General features: G+C 46.1%; 1 protein-coding gene across 1 annotated transcript in view; it reads right to left on the reverse strand.

Moving 5' to 3' along the window:
• The window catches only part of LOC142000231 (eosinophil peroxidase-like), a 77,567-nt gene that overhangs the window by 19,740 nt on the left and 38,206 nt on the right, over positions 1-19,621 (reverse strand). The window contains 2 exon segments of the mRNA XM_074974325.1: positions 9,990-10,150; positions 14,752-15,067. Of these exon segments, the coding sequence (XP_074830426.1) occupies positions 9,990-10,150; positions 14,752-15,067 (477 nt within the window).

Consider the following 19,621-nt stretch of genomic DNA (forward strand, 5'->3'; position numbering starts at 1 on the left):
GGGGAGATCAGCAGAGCCCCTCAGGGACCCTCAGGGGTCTGCAAACCCCAGTTTGAGAAATCTGGTTTTGATACAAGAAATCCTTGGCAGTGGGTTAAAGTAGATGACACTTGCGGTCCCTTCTAACCAGTGATGAGCTGCCAGAAGCTGAAGAACTGGTTCCTTCGGTCACTCTGGGTCTTCGGCAGCACTGAAGGACCCACCACTGAAGTGCCGCCGAAGGGCCAGAGTGCCGCTGGGTGAGTAAAAATTCTCAGGGGAGCTTCCCCAGCCGAGAGCTCAGGCACTGGCCTCCCTCTTGGGGGGGCTCTGCCCCTCCCCTCTGACCTTTCGGCTCCACAAGTCAGATGAGGGCTGAAAGTGGCAGTGTCTCCCAAACACCATCCACTTGTGGCTCCAAAGGGAGATGCTGTTTCCAGCAGCCTGTGCAGATCTGTGACATCCGGTCCCTCCTTTCTTGCATACTATAACCAATTTGCAGAAGAGTTAATAGTGCTGACATTTAAATTATCACCATTATTGAGCATAACCCCAAATATACATACAATATGATGAGGGCTAATTTAGCTACAACTAATCAGGAGAAAGATCTTGGAGTCATCGTGGATAGTTCTCTGAAGACGTCCATGCAGTGTGCAGCGGCAGTCAAAAAAGCAAACGGGATGTTAGGAATCATTAAAAAAGGGATAGAGAATAAGACGGAGAATATCTTATTGCCCTTATATAAGTCCATGGTACACCCACACCTTGAATACTGCGTACAGATGTGGTTCCCTCATCTCAAAAAAGATATACTGGCAATAGAAAAGGTTCAGAGAAGAGCAACTAAAATTATTAGGGTTTGGAATGGGTCCCATATGAGGAGAGATTAAAGAGGCTAGGCTTTTTCAGCTCGGAAAAGAGGAGACTAAGGGGGGATATGATAGAGGTATATAAAACCATGAATGGTGTGGAGAAAGTGAATAAGGAAAAGTTATTTACTTGTTCCCATAATATAAGAACTAGGGGCCACCAAATGAAATTAATGGGTAGCAAGTTTAAAACAAATAAAAGGAAGTTCTTATTCACTCAGTGCACAGCCAACCTGTGGAACTCCTTGCCTGAGGAGGTTGTGAAGGCTAGGACTATAACAGGGTTTAAAAGAGAACTGGATAAATTCATGGAGGTTAAGACCATTAATGGCTATTAGCCAGGATGGGTAAGGAATGCTGTGCCTAGCCTCTGTTTGTCAGAGGGTGGAGATGGATGGCAGGAGCGAGATCACTTCATCATTACCTGTTAGGTTTACTCCTTCTGGGGCACCTGGCATTGGCCACTGTCAGGAGACAGGATACTGGACTGGATGGACCTTTGGTCTGACCCAGTATGGCCATTCTTATGTTCTTATCTGCACTCGAGACCCCAAAGCAATGAATGGGGCTGTCATAAATATAAAGGGAAGGGTAATCACCTTTAAAATCCCTTTTTTGCTTTGCTTTGGGGCCAGAGCAGAGACAGGTTTTCTCTACCTAAGGCAGAGTAGTTAACCTCCTGCAGGGAAATTCACCAGTCTTCACAGACCTGAAAGTTTTTGTTTTTGTTTTTTTACCTAAGAGTAACTTGAGGGGATTTCTGCAAATTTGCCTGGAGACAAAAGGTTAGGTTTTGTGGTTGGTTTATTTTTTTTTATTTTTTTTTTATTTTTCTGTAGGCTGACAATCACTATCAGAGAATATAGGTATTCTATTCAGCACAGCAAAATTTTACAAGCCAAGTCTTTTTTTTTAGTTTTGTTTTGGTTTTCTGTCTAACTCTCGGGTGTAAAGTTAGATTCAGTTAGTTAAAAACAGAGAGGTTAGGATGACAGACTCCACGGTTCAACAAAAGCTGGAATTAGCCAGGTTTGAGGCTAAGGAAAAACAAAAGGAATATGAAAGACAGATAGAACTCATGTGGATGGAGAAGGATGTAAAGGAGGCAAGGGAAAAAGAAATGGACACTTCCCACAGGAGGGAGATGGAGGCAAGGGACAAAGAAATGGAGGCAAGGGACAAAGAAATGGAGGCAAGGGACAAAGAAATGAAGCATGAACTGGAGATGGAGAAGGTAAAGGCTCAGCAGAATATACCAACAAACCCTAGCAATCCTTCTCCAGGTACCACTTCCCATCCCAGAAAGTTCCCCACCTACAAGGCAGGCGATGATACTGAGGCCTTCTTAGAAAACTTCGAAAGGGCCTGCCTTGGGTATGGCATCTCTACAGACCAATACATGGTAGAGCTGAGGCCACAGCTCAGTGGACCCTTAGCTGAAGTGGCGGCTGAAATGCCTAAGGACCACATGAACAAGTATGAACTGTTTAAAACCAAGGCGAGAGTCAGAATGGGGCTAACACCCGAGCATTCTCGTCGGAGGTTCAGAGCCCTAAGGTGGAAACCAGACGTGTCATTTACCCGACATGCCTACCACACTGTGAAACATTGGGATGTCTGGATATCAGGAGCAAGTGTTGAATCTCCAGTAGATTTGCCCTTCCTAATGCAAATGGAACAATTCTTAGAGGGTGTTCCTGAGGAAATAGAAAGATACATCCTAGATGGGAAGCCCAAAACTGTAATCGAGGCAGGAGAGATTGGAGCCAAATGGGTGGAGGTGGCAGAGAAGAAGAAAACTGGTCACAGTTGGAGCGGAGACCAGAAGGGACAACCCCAGACCACACCCTATTACCGGGGGCCGCCCAAGGCCCCACCTACCCCCCAAAGAACCCTCCAGACACCTTATCATCCCGCCACACCGTTCTCCAGCAACCCACCTCGCCCCAGTGACCCGTCAGCTGGACGATGTTTTAAATGTAATGAGCCGGGGCATGTAAAGGCCAACTGCCCCAAGAACCCCAACAGATTACAGTTCATTGCACCGGAATCACACCAGAGATCCTTAGGCCCAGATACCCTTGGAGCGGAGGGAAACTGTGAGTGTGGGCGGGAAGAAGGTCACAGCGTGGAGGGACACTGGAGCACAGGTGTCGGCTATCCATGCTTCCTTAGCGGACCCCAATTTAATCAATCCAGAGATCCAAGTGACGATTCAACCCTTCAAGTCCAACTCTTTCAATTTGCCTACAGCCAGGTTGCCTGTCCAGTACAAGGGCTTGTTAGGAATGTGGACTTTTGCAGTCTGTGATGATTATCCCATCCCCATGCTGTTGGGGGAAGACTTGGCCAATTATATGAAGTCAGCCAAGAGGGTGGGAATGGTCACCCGCAGCCAGACTAAACCAACCGTCACGCCTAGCGCTGTTCCGGAAACTTCTACCAGGACTTGGTCAGAGGTGATGAACCCAGACCCCAGGCCAATGTCTGCAACAGCAGTAGTGGATCCAGTCCCAGAGACCCAGATAGAGCCAGTCCCAGAACTGGAACCGGCAGAACAACCAGCACCAGACCCATTGCCAGCACTGAATCCAGTACTTGCAACCCTAACACCAGAGGGCCCCACCGAACCTGAACCGGCAGCAGCCCATAACCCTACCCAAGAGGCTCAGCCGGAGCCTGAACCCCAACAGAGTGCCCCAGCGGAGAGCGGTTCACAGTCAACAGAAACAGCCCCATCCCCTACATCGCTTCCAGAGGGACCAAGCATAGGTCCACAATCCAATGAGGAACTGATGTCTCCAGCATCAAGGGAACAGTTCCAGACCGAACAGAAAGCAGATGAAAGCCTCCAGAGAGCTTGGACGGCGGCACAGAGCAACCCACCACCTCTCAGCTCTTCTAATCGATCCAGGTTTGTTGTAGAAAGAGGACTTTTATACAAGGAAACTCTTTCTGGTGGACACCAGGAAGACTGGCATCCTCAGAGACAGTTGGTAGTTCCAACTAAATACCGGGCCAAGCTCTTGAGCTTAGCCCACAATCACCCTAGTGGCCATGCTGGGGTGAACAGGACCAAAGACCGGTTGGGGGGGTCATTCCACTGGGAGGGAATGGGCAAGGATGTTTCTACCTATGTGCAGTCTTGTGAAGTATGCCAAAGAGTGGGAAAACCCCAAGACCAGGTCAAAGCCCCTTTCCAGCCACTCCCCATCATTGAAGTTCCATTTCAGTGAGTAGCTGTGGATATTCTGGGTCCTTTTCCGAAAAAGACACCCAGAGGAAAGCAGTATATACTGACTTTCATGGATTTTGCCACCCGATGGCCGGAAGCAGTAGCTCTAAGCAACACCAGGGCTAAAAGTGTGTGCCAGGCACTAGCAGACATTTTTGCCAGGGTAGGTTGGCCCTCCGACATCCTCACAGATGCAGGAACTAATTTCCTGGCAGGAACTATGGAAAACCTTTGGGAAGCTCATGGGGTAAATCACTTCGTTGCCATTCCTTACCACCATCAAACAAATGGCATGGTGGAGAAGTTTAATGGAACTTTGGGGGCCATGATACGTAAATTCGTAAATGAGCACTCCAATGATTGGGACCTAGTGTTGCAGCAGTTGCTCTTTGCCTACAGAGCTGTACCACACCCCAGTTTAGGGTTTTCCCCATTTGAACTTGTATATGGCCGCGAGGTTAAGGGGCCATTACAGTTGGTGAAGCAGCAATGGGAGGGATTTACACCTTCTCCAGGAACTAATATTCTGGACTTTGTAACCAACCTACAAAACACCCTCCGAACCTCTTTAGCCCTTGCTAAAGAAAACTTACAGGATGCTCAAAAAGAGCAAAAAGCCTGGTATGATAAACATGCCAGAGAGCGTTCCTTCAAAGTAGAGGACCAGGTCATGGTCTTAAAGATGCTCCAGGCCCATAAAATGGAAGCATCGTGGGAAGGGCCATTCATGGTCCAGGAGCGCCTGGGAGCTGTTAATTATCTCATAGCATTCCCCACCTCCAACCAAAAGCCTAAGGTGTACCATATTAATTCTCTAACGCCCTTTTATTCCAGAGAATTAAAGGTTTGTCAGTTTACAGCCCAGGGAGGAGACGACGCTGAGTGGCCTAAAGGTGTCTCCTACGAAGGGAAAAGTGCTGGTGGTGTGGAAGAGGTGAACCTCTCCATGACCCTTGGGCGTATGCAGTGACAGCAGATCAAGGAGCTGTGCACTAGCTATGCGCCGACGTTCTCAGCCAACCCAGGACTGACTGAACGGGCATACCACTCCATTGACACAGGTAATGCTCGCCCAATTAGAGTCCAACCTTACCGAGTGTCTCCTCAAGCTAAAACTGCTATAGAACGGGAGATCCAGGATATGTTACAGATGGGGGTAATCCGCCCCTCTGGAAGTGCATGGGCATCTCCAGTGGTTCTAGTTCCCACACCAGATGGGGAGATACGTTTTTGCGTGGACTACCGTAAGCTAAATGCTGTAACTCGCCCAGACAACTATCCAATGCCACGCACAGATGAACTATTAGAGAAACTGGGACGGGCCCAGTTCATCTCTACCTTGGACTTAACCAAGGGGTACTGGCAGGTACCGCTAGATGAATCTGCCAAGGAAAGGTCAGCCTTCACCACACATGTCGGGCTGTATGAATTTAATGTACTCCCTTTCGGGCTGCGGAATGCACCCGCCACCTTCCAAAGACTTGTAGATGGTCTCCTAGCAGGATTAGGAGAATATGCAGTCACCTACCTTGACGATGTGGCCATATTTTCGGATTCCTGGGCAGAACACCTGGAACATCTACAGAAAGTCCTTGAGCACATAAGGGAGGCAGGACTAACTGTTAAGGCTAAGAAGTGTCAAATAGGCCTAAACAGAGTGACTTACCTTGGACACCAGGTGGGTCAAGGAACTATCAACCCCCTACAGGCCAAAGTGGATGCTATCCAAAAGTGGCCTGTCCCAAAGTCAAAGAAACAGGTTCAATCCTTCTTAGGCTTGGCTGGTTATTACAGGCGATTTGTACTGCAATACAGCCAAATCACCGCCCCACTGACAGAACTAACCAAAAAGAAACAGCCAAATGCTGTTCAGTGGACCGAATGGTGTCAGAAGGCCTTTAACCAGCTTAAAGCGACACTCATGTCTGACCCTGTACTAAGGGTCCCAGACTTTGACAAACCGTTCCTAGTAATCACAGGTGCATCCGAGCGTGGTGTGGGAGCAGTTTTAATGCAGAAAGGACCTGATCAAGAATTCCACCCTGTAGTGTTTCTCAGCAAAAATCTGTCTGAGAGGGAAAGCAATTGGTCAGTCAGTGAAAAAGAATGTTACGCCATTGTCTACGCTCTGGAAAAGCTACGCCCATATGTTTGGGGACAGCATTTCCACCTGCAAACCGACCATGCTGCACTACGTTGGCTTCATACCACCATGGGAAATAACAAAAAACTTATTCGGTGGAGTTTAGCTCTCCAAGATTTTGATTTCAACATCCAACACATCTCAGGAGCCTCTAACAAAGCGGCTGATGCACTCTCCTGTGAAAGTTTCCCAGAATCAACTGGTTAAAATCGTCCTTGAGATGTGGAAAATATTGTTAGTCTTTATGTACTTGGTAGTATATTTAGAGATGCATGTGTCTTATTAACTCTGTTTTTCCTAGAGCTCCAGGAAGAAATCCCAGCCAGCGTTTCACCCTAGCTGTGATTTGGGGGGCGTGTCATAAATATAAAGGGAAGGGTAATCACCTTTAAAATCCCTCCTGGCCAGAGGAAAAATCCTTTCACCTGTAAAGGGTTAAGAAGCTAAAGGTAACCTCGCTGGCACCTGACCAAAATGACCAATGAGGAGACAAGATACTTTCAAAAGCTGGGAGGAGGGAGAAAAACAAAGGGTCTGTGTCTGTCTGTGTGATGCTTTTCCCAGGGACAGAAGAGGAATGGAGTCTTAGAACTTAGTAAGTAATCTAGCTAGGTATGTGTTAGATTATGATTTCTTTAAATGGCTGAGAAAATAGTTGTGCTGAATAGAATGAATATTCCTGTCTGTGTGTCTTTTTTGTAACTTAAGGTTTTGCCTAGAGGGATTCTCTATGTTTTGAATCTAATTACCCTGTAAGGTATTTACCATCCTGATCTTACAGAGGTGATCCTTTTCTTTTTACTGTTTCTTCTATTAAAATGTTTCTTTTCAAGAACTGAATGCTTTTTTTCATTGTTCTAAGATCCAAGGGCTTGGGTCTGTGGTCACCTATGCAAATTGGTGAGGATTTTTACCAAACCTTCCCCAAGAAGTAGGGTGCAAGGGTTGGGAGGATTTTTGGGGAGAAAGACGTTTCCAAACAACATTTTCTCAGGAACCCAGAGAAATGTTTGGTGGTGGCAGTGGAAAACCAAGGGCAAGGGGTAAAATAGTTTGTACGTTGGGGAAGTTTTAAACTAAGCTGGTAAAAGTAAGCTTAGGAGGTTTTCATGCAGGTCCCCACATCTGTACCCTAGAGTTCAGAGTGGGGAAGGAACCTTGACACAGTGGGGAAGGAACCTTGATAGGGGCAGCCCACGCATCTCAGAGCTATTGTTTCAAGCCCTCTGACGATTCAGGCAGGCATCACACTCATTTCACATTTTCAAGGTTTTCTCTACAACTATAAAGGCTGGAGTTAGAGCTGAGCAAAAGTCAGAATTTCCATCCTGTGGGAAATTGCAATATTTCAACATTTATATCCGACCCTAGTCAGAATGAAAAGTTGAAATTTCAACAATGTTTGCAGAACAAAATAGTCCAAAATATTTTGTTTAGGAAATGCCAAAATCATAGAAATGTTGGGCTGGAAGGGACCTTGAGAGGTCATCTAGTCCATTCCCCTGTGCTAGGCCAGGACCAAGTAAACCTGGACCATCCCTGACAGGTGTTTGTCCAACCTGTTCTTAAAACCGCCAGGGATGAGGATTCCACAATCTCCCTTAGTAACCTGTTCCAGTACTTCACTATCCTCTGAGTTAGAAAGTTTTTCCTAATATCTAAAGTAAATTTCCCTTGCTGCAGATTAAGCCCATTACTTCTTATCCTACCTTCAGTGGATGTGGAGAACAACTGACCACTGTCCTCTATAACAGCCCTTCACATATTTGAAGACTGTTATCAGACCCCCCCCCCCAGTCTTTTTTTCTTACGACTAAACATGCCCAGTTTGTGTCCTCATAGGTCAGGTTTTCTAAACCTTTGATCATTTTTGTAATTCTCCTCTGGACTCTTTCCAATTTATTCCAATCTTTCCTAGAGGGTGGAACCCAGAACTGGACACAGTACTCCAGCTGAGGCCTCACAAGTGCTGAGTAGAGCAAAACAATTACCTCCAGTGTCTCACATATGACACTCTTATTCATATGCCCCAGAATAATATTAGCCTTTTTCGCAGCTGCATCACATTGTTAACTCATATTCAGTTTGTGATCCATGGTAATCCCAAAATCCTGTTCAGTAGTACCACTGCCGAGCATGTTGTTTCCCATTTTGTAGTTGTGCGTGTGATGTTTCCTTCCTAGGCAAAGTACTTTGCACTTGTCTTTACTGCATTCCATCTTGTTGAATTCAGACAAATTCTCCAATTTGTCAAGGTTGTTCTGAATTCTAATCCTGTCCTCCAATGTCCTCCCAGCTTGTTGTCATTTCCAAATTTTAAAAGCATGCTCTCCACTCTATTACCAAAATCATTAATGAAAACAGCAAATAATACCAGGCCCAGGACAGACCCCCGTGAGGCACCACTACATAACATCCTCCCAGTTTGACAACAGACCATTGGTAACCACTCCTTGAGTGTTGTCTTTCAACCAGTTAAGCACCCATTTTATATTAATTTAATCTAGGCCATGTTTCTCTAGTTTGCTTACAGGAATGTCATGTGGGACTGTGTCAAAAGACTTAGTAAACTCAAATGCTGAAACCGCAGTTTCCATCAGAAAATCATCCCAGCCGAAAACTCCAAACCAGCTACCGCTGAAGACCCTTTTCTAATATTAAAGGGAGAATCTGAACAAGTGGAGCATAAGAAAAATACTGGTTTCCCCAACATGGTATTCCCTGGCCTAATACAGCCCTGCAGACAGTGGAGTTGACTGGATGTGCTGTTGATGCAGAGTGAAGAGGAGGGGGATATGCTGTGTGCTGCTAAGGGCTGTAGGAGCTTTTCTTCCACATCACAACAGGGGACCACCAGAAAAATTGTGACTCCTTGTGTGCATCCCCAGAGCAAACCTGCACTGAGCAGCCCGTTCCTCAGGGCACAGTCTAACAGTCAGAGCAATGTTAATTCAATGCCCATCCAGCATTTTAAAATTTAAACCCACAGCATTTACACAATGTTGCTCCCTCCTACTTTCTTTGTCCCCATATTTCTCAGAGAGGTCTAGGCAGGAAGTCTGACAAGACAGACAAGACTCCCCACTCCCCACAGTGAAAAGTGATTTCCCCCACCTGCATAACTCAGCAGTGGCCATTGTGTGCTCTTGCTTTCAGACAGGGAGTCTCTGAGGGGCTGGCATCAGGCATCTGATTGCTTAGCCAAAAAGGAACATTTTCCAGAAGTTCTCAGCAGCTGATGAGAGGGTGTTAAAGAGGAACACCCTTCTCAGCATCCCTCAGCTACTGCCATATCTTACATCCATGTGACATCTGCCATCCCAAATACTTCAAACCAGATATACAGTATCTTTTCACCCACCACGGAAATGCAGACACCACTTGCATAGAACATATATCTACTTTATATCTATTATATCCAGAGGAATTTAGGGATGTCAAATTGGAATTTGGCAAAGCCCAACACCTACTCCCCTCTGAACAGTGCCAAGGACTATCTATTGACCTGATGAGGTCACAGCTTGGTTTCAGACAGCATCTCCAGTAGCACAGTTCCCCAGCACCACATTGGGCATTGGTTCAGAACTGACTCAGAAGGAAAAGCACCACCTCCCTAACCCCTTTTGCCTCTTCCTGTAGGAACACAGATTTCCCTTGATGGTCCCATTTTCAAGCACTGATGAAACCTGACCATGCTTTGCCTATAAGCTCACAGCCCAAGGCAGCATGGCTGCGGGAAACCAGTCATTACAATTGGTACCTGGATCATGGCACCTATGATCTTCCGGGCCTCCTGGTAGAGCTTCTCTCCATCCCAGTGTGGATTTAATCTCCTCAGCTCTCTGGCCAAGCGATTGTGCTCCCGGAGAAAAAGTGTGTGCAAAGATGTCAGCTCTGGCATTTCATTGGCTCGAGTGTCACCTGTGGAAATCAAAACCACTTATTTCAGTCTCCCAGCCTTGTTCCCCTTGTAATCACATCTCCTTCCCCTCAACCCCCTACTGCTCCTCCCACTGAGTAGGTCCATGCTCCCTCCCAAGAACCCCATAAGTAACCCTTTCACCCCAGACTCTCACTCACCACCCAGCTACTCTTACCCTCCCCGTTATTTTATGCAGAATTCATATTTTCTGACTTCCACAAAGCGAAGAGGATAATTCTTAACATGTCATAAATGTCTCGGCCTAATTTACTAAACACAGTAATGCAATCTGTGCTCTTCAGAGCTAATGCAACGCATTGGCCTAGCATGGGGAGGTGTCCTAGTGAATGCAACTCACACCGACAGGAACTCTCCACTCTGCTAACCTCTGTTCCTACTCGAGATTTCTCTCTTTATAGAACCCAGGATCACATTAGCCCTTTTGGCCACAGCATAGCACTGGGAGCTCAAGTTCAGCTGATTATCCACCATGACCCCAAAGTCCTTTTCAGAGTCACTGCTTCCCAGGATAGAGCCCCTCATTGTGTATGTATAGCCTACATTTGTTGGTGTATAACTTTATATTCAGCCATAATAAAATACATACTAAAATGCAATCTGGATTGCTCTATATCAATGACCTCTCCTCTTCATTATATACCACTGCCCCAATTTTTGTGTCATCTACAAACTTTATTAGTGATGATTTTATGTTTTCTTCCAGATCATTGATAAAAATGTTAAATGTTATTTTAAAATGTTAAATAATGTAGGGCCAAGAACTCGTCCCTGCAGAATCCCACTAGGAACTGACCCACTCAATGATGATTCCTCATTTACAATTACATTTGAGACCTGTCAGATAGCCAGATTTTAATCCATTTAATGGCACATTTTGTTATCAGTCTAGTTTTTTAATCAAAATGTCACCAGGCACCAAGTCAAATGCCTTACAGAAGTGGAAATATATTACATTGCCACTGTTATCTTTATCAAGCAAACTGGTAGACTCATAAAAAAAAGAGCTCAAATCAATTTGATAGGACCTATTTTCCATAAGCCCTTGATGATTGGCATTAATTATATTAGTGTCCTTTAAATCTTTATTAATTGTGTCTCATAGGAACTGTGGCAATATTTTGCCTGTGCTTGATGCCAGGATGACATGGAAGAGAGCTAATAGGATACTGGTTTGTGCCTAAACATCATGGTAATCAGACTATGTGTGATCCACCAGAGTGTATTTTGCTCTCACTGGTCTGGTTAGGTCCCATCAGGACTGGCCACTTTGTTTGCAGAAAGATATATCATCTGCAGGGATGGCAATGGAACGAAAGGCCTGAGATATGAAAGGTGGAGAAACAAGGGCAGGGACATGGTGAGAGGAGTGAAGTATTTCAGCCAATTTGGGGTAATTGAGATGGAAGTTTTATGATCCCGTAAGGTTTTCAAACTCCCCTGATGCCAGATCCCAATCCCACAGGCAATTGGGGGTCACAGCAAGAAACCATGAAGGGGGCATTAGGAAAGAGTGGGTTCTCCGGAACATGATCTGACACCTTGCACTTCCCTGCAGGTGTGGCTGACACATAGGCTTTCAGAGCTCCAGAAGGACCCCAGGATGGGAGGCTTGTGGGACCCATATGCTACAAATAGGTGCCCCTAAACAGGCTCTTTGCCCCTGCTTTCTCTTTCTTTCTTTCTTTCTTTCTTTCTTTCTTTCTTAGTCTGAAGATGAGCTGTGACAATCAGGATCTGACAACCCCAGAAAAGAAGGTTTAAACCCCACCCCCCAAAATAAGCAGTTAAACCAACTGATTGCATCCAATGTTATTTTACTGTACGAGTATATTGGGTAAAGTCTTTTATGAAAGGTTGCAATGCATTGAACTTACTAGTAATTATGAGCTATGAATACAGCTTATGGTTATGAATGGACGTACGGTATATATAGAACATTGTAATTGTAACTGTGGTGCAACTTTCAGCATCGCCTCACAATAGGGTGAGGAAGCCATCAGGCACAAAGGAGCCACCCCCACAACCAGACCAGACCAAGTCATTCTCCAGTTCAGGAAAAAACCACGAGGAACCATCAAAGGAAATGGGAACAGCATGAAACAGAAAAGAAAATCCCAGTCTTTGGAACCCAAGAAAAGAGGAAGTTTTCCCCTAGTTACTGAAGAAAAATCCTACAAACTCTTTTAAAATGGAAGGAGTTTGTACTAAAGTTCATCCAGAACTTGGGAGATGGTCTCAAGGTGGAAGACTGCCTATGAGTGCTGGATCCCTCCTATAGCTAGGGGCTATGCTGGGAAACTGTTTGAAGGCGAGAGGTAACTCTGATTAGAAAAGGGATTTTATCCAGTATGAAAGTGTAAAGCCTCAGGTTGTCTTTATGTGTCTTTTCTGTGTAACTTCTGTCTGTTCGCTTTCTACTTACCAGTTCATCTCTCAATCTGGCGCTTTTCTATGAAATAAACTTTTTATTGATTTCTCTCCCAAGCTGGTCTCTAGTGTGCAACCTGGATGGTGTGTTGTGCCCAAGGGACCCAATAACTGGGACAGCTGCTTTCCCACCTTTGGACTGGAAGGACTATTGGTGTCACCATTCAAAGAGTAACTTGACTGGTAAGAGCCAGGGTGAGCTGGCTACCGGTGTCAGGGAACCGAACCAGAGCTGCACAGCACAAAGGCCCCCAAAGCTACAGGGCAGGCAGTGACAGAACCCCTCTGTGGTCTGGGTGAACACAAAACATCACACTAGCTCAATATTATACCTGCAGTGACACAAGCAAGTGCCAACAATGGAAACAGCTTCATTGTTCAATATCTTCATAAATGATCTGGAGGATGGTGTGTGATTGCACTCTCAGCAAATTTGCAGATGATACTAAACTGGGAGGAGTGGTAGATACGCTGGAGGGGAGGGATAGGATACAGAAGGACCTAGACAAATTGGAGGATTGGGCCAAAAGAAATCTGATGAGGTTCAATAAGGATAAGTGCAGGGTCCTGCACTTAGGATGGAAGAATCCAATGCACCGCTACAGACTAGGGACCGAATGGCTAGGCAGCAGTTCTGCGGAAAAGGACCTAGGGGTGACAGTGGACGAGAAGCTGGATATGAGTCAACAGTGTGCCCTTGTTGCCAAGAAGGCCAATGGCATTTTGGGATGTATAAGTAGGGGCATAGCGAGCAGATCGAGGGATGTGATCGTTCCCCTCTATTCGACACTGGTGAGGCCTCATCTGGAGTACTGTGTCCAGTTTTGGGCCCCACACTACAAGAAGGATGTGGATAAATTGGAGAGAGTCCAGTGAAGGGCAACAAAAATGATTAGGGGTCTAGAGCACATGACTTATGAAGAGAGGCTGAGGGAGCTGGGATTGTTTAGTCTGCAGAAGAGAAGAATGAGGGGGGATTTGATAGCTGCTTTCAACTACCTGAAAGGGGGTTCCAAAGAGGATGGCTCTAGACTGTTCTCAATGGTAGCAGATGACAGAACGAGGAGTAATGGTCTCAAGTTGCAATGGGGGAGGTTTAGATTGGATATTAGGAAAAACTTTTTCACTAAGAGGGTGGTGAAACACTGGAATACGTTACCTAGGGAGGTGGTAGAATCTCCTTCCTTAGAGGTTTTTAAGGTCAGGCTTGACAAAGCCCTGGCTGGGATGATTTAACTGGGAATTGGTCCTGCTTCGAGCAGGGGGTTGGACTAGATGACCTTCTGGGGTCCCTTCCAACCCTGATATTCTATGATTCTATGAAGAGAACAAGCCAGAGTAATCCAGACTGCTGCATTCCCATCCTACAGATGTGGAGAGCATGCGCCAGGGGCTGAATGCAACACTACTAAATATCCACCGACTCAGAGAAAAGAGTCCCCTGACCCATCCTCCCTCGTTCATGGGGGCCTTTCTTTAAGGGGATCCTGCTGCACTGGCTGTGTCTCTTGTTTATGGCCTTTTCTGCTACCATTCTCCAAATCGTGGTGCAGGTAGGAGAACGCGCGGCAGTGACAGAGGTGAGCTCTTTATTAGCAGGGAACCAGGCTGACACGGAGAAGTCTGCACTAGCTCCACCAGCAATGAAATTTTCAATATTCCCATTGAGGTGTCTTCAAGGTTAATGGCTTGGGGTTGAGCCTGCTGCACTAGCTTGGCTGTGCTTTCTACCACAAGTCTGGCCTCTGATGCTTGGCCTTTAGCACTACTGGAATGTATCACTTCAAGCCCTCGCTCCCTCAGTATTGTAGAGCATCTGCTGGCCCTGTTTGAGCTCTTGTGAGCACAGCTCTGCAGTCCTCATTCCAGTGCTGGGTTGGGGTTATTGTTCAGGAGGTACCATATCAAAGAAAGAGAGAGAAAGAGAGAGATTGCTTCTTCTCACCTTTAGAGAGAGAGTTTCTTCTCATCTCTAGACCCTTGTCTATTACAACCTGACCTGATCTTTAGAGAGTTCTGCTCTGCCCCTTTTTCCACTGATTTAATTGTTTGGATTTTTTAAAAAAATCAAGAAACAAAATAGAACCCATAGACTCATTCACTCTGGGTCTCACTATCAGAGAATGGCAGGTGCTGCAGATACACGACTTACCTGCAACAAAACATCGGATTTGAGCTGTTTTGTTGGTGAGAACACAGATGTCTTTCTCCACATTACTGAATGGCAGTAATTCCAATCCCTCATCAGTAAATTGCTGGTTAACAGCCATCAAGCCCAGCTGGTTGGTATTATTCCTTAGTCTGTTAGCCAAAGGTACTTCACTGCCGTACACCATGCTGCCATCAAGGAAGGCTGTGAGTGCATTGATCTGGTTTCGAATGGCTCTGCCCATGGTGCATGCAGGGGCTGAGCGGGTGAATGGAATGCAGTCACTTTGGTTTTTAATTCGTGGATCGTTGGGTGGAATCTACAGCAAGAGATGAACGGGATTAATTACCACTGAGTGCAGAAGCCATTATCCCTCCCGGAGCAGCATTTCCTGCCCTGCCCCATACTGAAACAGCCTCAGTTTCTTGTTAGATTTAAGCTATGGCTACACACAGAGTGCTTTGTTAATCCAGTCTCAAGGTGACAAAGGCCTGGGTCACTGCAACAAGCAGAGAAATGGTCACAATCTTATGGGCAGGTGCAGAGAGGAAAACATCTTGCTCGTCACTGCTCTTGTGTGACCATCCAACAGCCAAACAGGGAGCATAATGAAGGCCTCCGTCAAGGATCATTCCCACTCTTCATCAAGAGCCTGGGTCTGGGGGTGCCGAGGGCACTCACTGCCCATAGGAGGCCTCGTTCACTGCAGTCTGGGATGCAGAGGTAATGAAATGGGGGTTTCTTTATTCTGTGACTGTACTTAGCCTGCCCTGATCAAAGGATCTCCATAACTTGAACCTCTCTCACTAAATATGGGGGAATGATGCCAAATCCAAGTAAAAGAGAGAGGGGGCAGGGACAGGTGTTCCTACCTGGTGGTGAGAACTCTGTTTAAGGATCTTAGATGCCACTGGATCCTCACTTTCTGGTATGTAAAGAGAGAGCTGAGGAGAGAGTCTGTGTCTCATCCCAGTGATCACTAGAGCTGACATCGTTGACAGGCTGGTCTGTGGGGCTGCGCTGAGAGCCGGTGTGGGGCAGGGTTGTGGGGAAAGACAATGCAGAGGAGGCAGCAGCAGTGAAGTTCCCCATTACCTGGTGAAATCACGAAGAGCTGGGCTGCCTGGTGGAAGCTGCGAACGCGGCAGTGCGGCTGCAGGCTGTGGGGTGGAGGGGCGCAGTATAAAAGGGGCCTCTGCCAGCAGGCTGAGGGCTGTGATGACTCCTAGCCGGGCTAGGCGGGGCTCGTGTGGTGAGAGATGCAATAGCAGCAGAGCGGCGACAGAGGTGCAGGGGTGAAAGGTGGCAGCAGCAGCAAAGCAAGACATGCACTCCAAGGGCTGTCGATGAACCCTCCTGCTGCACCCCTGCATTCTGGCCCTTTGCTGCCCTCAGACAACAGCCCTGCATGGGGTGCAGCAGAGTGGAAGAGGGAGTGGCATGCTGTCACGGGACACTTGTTCATGGGACTTTCACACCACAAAGTGGGAAACTGAGGCAAAGGACAATGCCCAAGACACTGCGGAGCAAGTGTTTTATTTATTGTTTGCAGACTATCAAATCATTTTTCCTATTTTCCCCTAATTAATGCTGTTTTTCCTCTCATCTTAATAGAAGATTTATTTGTGCTGTACACAGATTCAGTGCTTGTGACTGGGGAAGTATTGCCTCTTAGGGGTGCCCGGGGGAGATACATAGTTTTTCAGGGTTTCTGACTGGGGGCTCAAGATGGTTTAATTTTGTAATTCTAAGAGGAACCCCAGGAAATTATACCCAGCCCTTATTGCTGTTAACAACACCTGGCAGAAGGGTTACATCAGAGACCTCTCCCTCCCCCTGACACACTCCCCCTGGTCAGCGGAGGCTTCTGAGTTGAAGAGTGATCAGTATAACAGAGAGAGGTGTCTGAGTGTTCTCCCTTAGGGCACTGTGTGAGGAGGTGTATTACTTCTCTTTCCATTATGGTGTCGCAGTGACACATGATTTGATTGGGAGTAATTGACAGGTCTTTTTAAGAACATCAGAGCGGCCATACTGGGTCAGACCAATGGTCCATCTAGCCCAGTATCCTGTCTTCCGGCAGTAGCCAGTGCCAGGTGCCCCAGAGGGAATGAACAGAACAGGGCAACTATTGAGTGATCATCCCCTGTCATCCAGTCCCAGATTCTGGTAGCCAAAGCTTCAGGAACACCCAGAGCATGGGGTTGCATCCCTGGCCATCTTGGCTAATTGCCATTCATGGACTTGTGCTCCATGAACTTCTCTAATTCTTTGTTGAACCAATTTATGCCTTCACAACATCTGGCAACAAGTTCCACAGGTTGACTGTGCGTTGTATGAAGAAATAATTATTTTGGTTGTTTTAAACTTGCTGGCTATTAATTTCATTGGGTGATCCCTGATTCTTGTTTTATGTGAAGGAATAAATAACATTTCCTTATTCACTGTCTCCACACCTTTCATGATTTTACAGAGTTCTATCATATCTCCCATTAGTCATCTCTTTTCCAAGCTGAAAAGTACCAGTCTTATTAATCTCTCCTCAATGGAAGCTGTTCCATACTCCTAATAGTTTTTGTTGCCCTTCTCTGTACCTTTTCCAATACTAATATATCTTTTTTGAGATGGGGTGACCAGAATTGCACACAGTAATCAAGATGTGTGTATGCCATGGCATTATGATATTTAGTGTCTTATCTATTCCTTTCCTAATGGTCCCTAACATTCTGTTCGCTTTTTTGACTACCGCTGCACATTGAATGGATGTTTTCAGAGAACTATCCACAATAACTCCAAGATCTCTTTTTTGACTGGTAACAGACCATTTAGATCTAATCACTTTGTATGGAATTATGTTTTCCAATGTGCGTTACTTTGCATTTATCTACATTTTGCACTTCATCTGCCATTTTGTTGTCCAATCACCCAATTTAGTGAGCCCCTTTGTAACTCCTCACAGTCTGCTTTGGACTTAATGATCTTGAGTAATCTTGTATCGTCTTCAACTTCCCACCTAGAATCATAAAATCATAGACTATCAGGGTTGGAAGGGACCTCAGGAGGTCATCTAGTCCAACCCCCTGCTCAAAGCTGGACCAATCCCCAACTAAATCATCCCAGCCAGGGCTTTGTCAAGCCTGACCTTAAAAATATCTTAGGAAGGAGATTCCACCACCCCCCTAGGTAATGCATTCCAGTGTTTCACCACCCTCCTAGTGAAAAAGTTTTTCCTAATATCCAAACTAAACCTCCCCCACTGCAACTTGAGACCATTACTCCTCGTTCTGTCATCAGCTCCCACTGAGAACAGTCTAGATCCATCCTCTTTGGAACCCCCTTTCAGGTAGTTGAAAGCAGCTATAAATCCCCCCTCATTCTTCTCTTCCGCAGACTAAACAATCCCAGTTCCCTCATAAGCCTCTCCTCATGTGTTCCAGTCCCCTAATCATTTTTGTTGCCCTCCGCTGGACTCTTTCCAATTTTTCCACATCCTTCTTGTAGTGTGGGGCCCAAAACTGGACACAGTACTCCAGATGAGGCCTCACCAATGTCGAATAGAGGGAAACGATCACGTCTCTCAATCTGCTGGCAATGCCCCTACATATACATCCCAAAATGCCATTGGCCTTCTTGGCAACAAGGGCACACTGTTGACTCTTATCCAGCTTCTCGTCCACTGTAACCCCTAGGTCCTTTTCTGAAGAACTGCTGCTTAGCCATTCGGTGCCTAGTCTGTAGCAGTGCATGGGACTCTTCCATCCTAAGTGCAGTACTCTGCACTTGTCCTTGTTGAACCTCATCAGATTTCTTTTGGCCCAATCCTCTCATTTGTCTAGGGCCCTCTGTATCCTATCCCTACCCTCCAGCATATCTACCTCTCCTCCCAGTTTAGTGTCATCTGCAAACTTGCTGAGAGTGCAATCCACACCATCCTCCAGATCATTAATGAAGATATTGAACAAAACTGGCCCCAGGACCGACCCTTGGGGCACTCCACTTGATACCGGCTGCCAACTAGACATGGAGCCATTGATCCCTACCCGTTGAGCCCGATGATCTAGCCAGCTTTCTATCCACCTTAGAGTCCATTCATCCACCCCATACTTCTTTAACTTGCTGGCAAGATTACTGTGGGAGACCGTGTCAAAAGCTTTGCTAAAGCCAAGGAACACCACGTCCGCCGCTTTCCCCTCATCCACAGAGCCAGTTATCTCATCATAGAAGGCAATTAGATTAGTCAGGCATGACTTGCCCTTGGTGAATCCATGCTAACTGTTCCTGATCACTTTCCTCTCCTCTAAGTGCTTCAGAATTGATTCCTTGAGGACCTGCTCCATGATTTTTCCAGGGACTGAGGTGAGGCTGACTGGCCTGTAGTTCCCAGGATCCTCCTTCTTCCCTTTTTTAAAGATGGGCAATAGATTAGCCTTTTTCCACCTCTCTGTTTATCCCTTTTTCTAGATAATTTATGAATGTGTTGAACAGCACTGGTCCCAGTACAGACCCCTGGGGGACACCACTATTTCTCTCTCTCCATTCTGAAAACTGACCATTTATTCCTACCCTTTGTTTCCCGTCTTTTAACCAAAAAGAAAAGGAGTACTTGTGGCACCTTAGAGACATTGGTTAGTCTCTAAGGTGCCACAAGTACTCCTTTTCTTTTTGCGAATACAGACTAACACGGCTGCTACTCTGAAACCTGTCTTTTAACCAGTTACTGATCCATAAGAGGACCTTCCCTCTTATTCCTAGACTGCTTATTTTGCTTAAGAGCCTTTGGTGATGGACCTTGTCAAAGGCTTTCTGAAAGTCCAAGTACACTATATCCACTGGATTACCCTTTTCCACATGTTTGTAGTCCCCCATCAAAGAA

The sequence above is a fragment of the Natator depressus genome, chromosome 17, assembly GCF_965152275.1.
Source record: "Natator depressus isolate rNatDep1 chromosome 17, rNatDep2.hap1, whole genome shotgun sequence".
NCBI classification, from domain to species: domain Eukaryota; kingdom Metazoa; phylum Chordata; order Testudines; family Cheloniidae; genus Natator; species Natator depressus.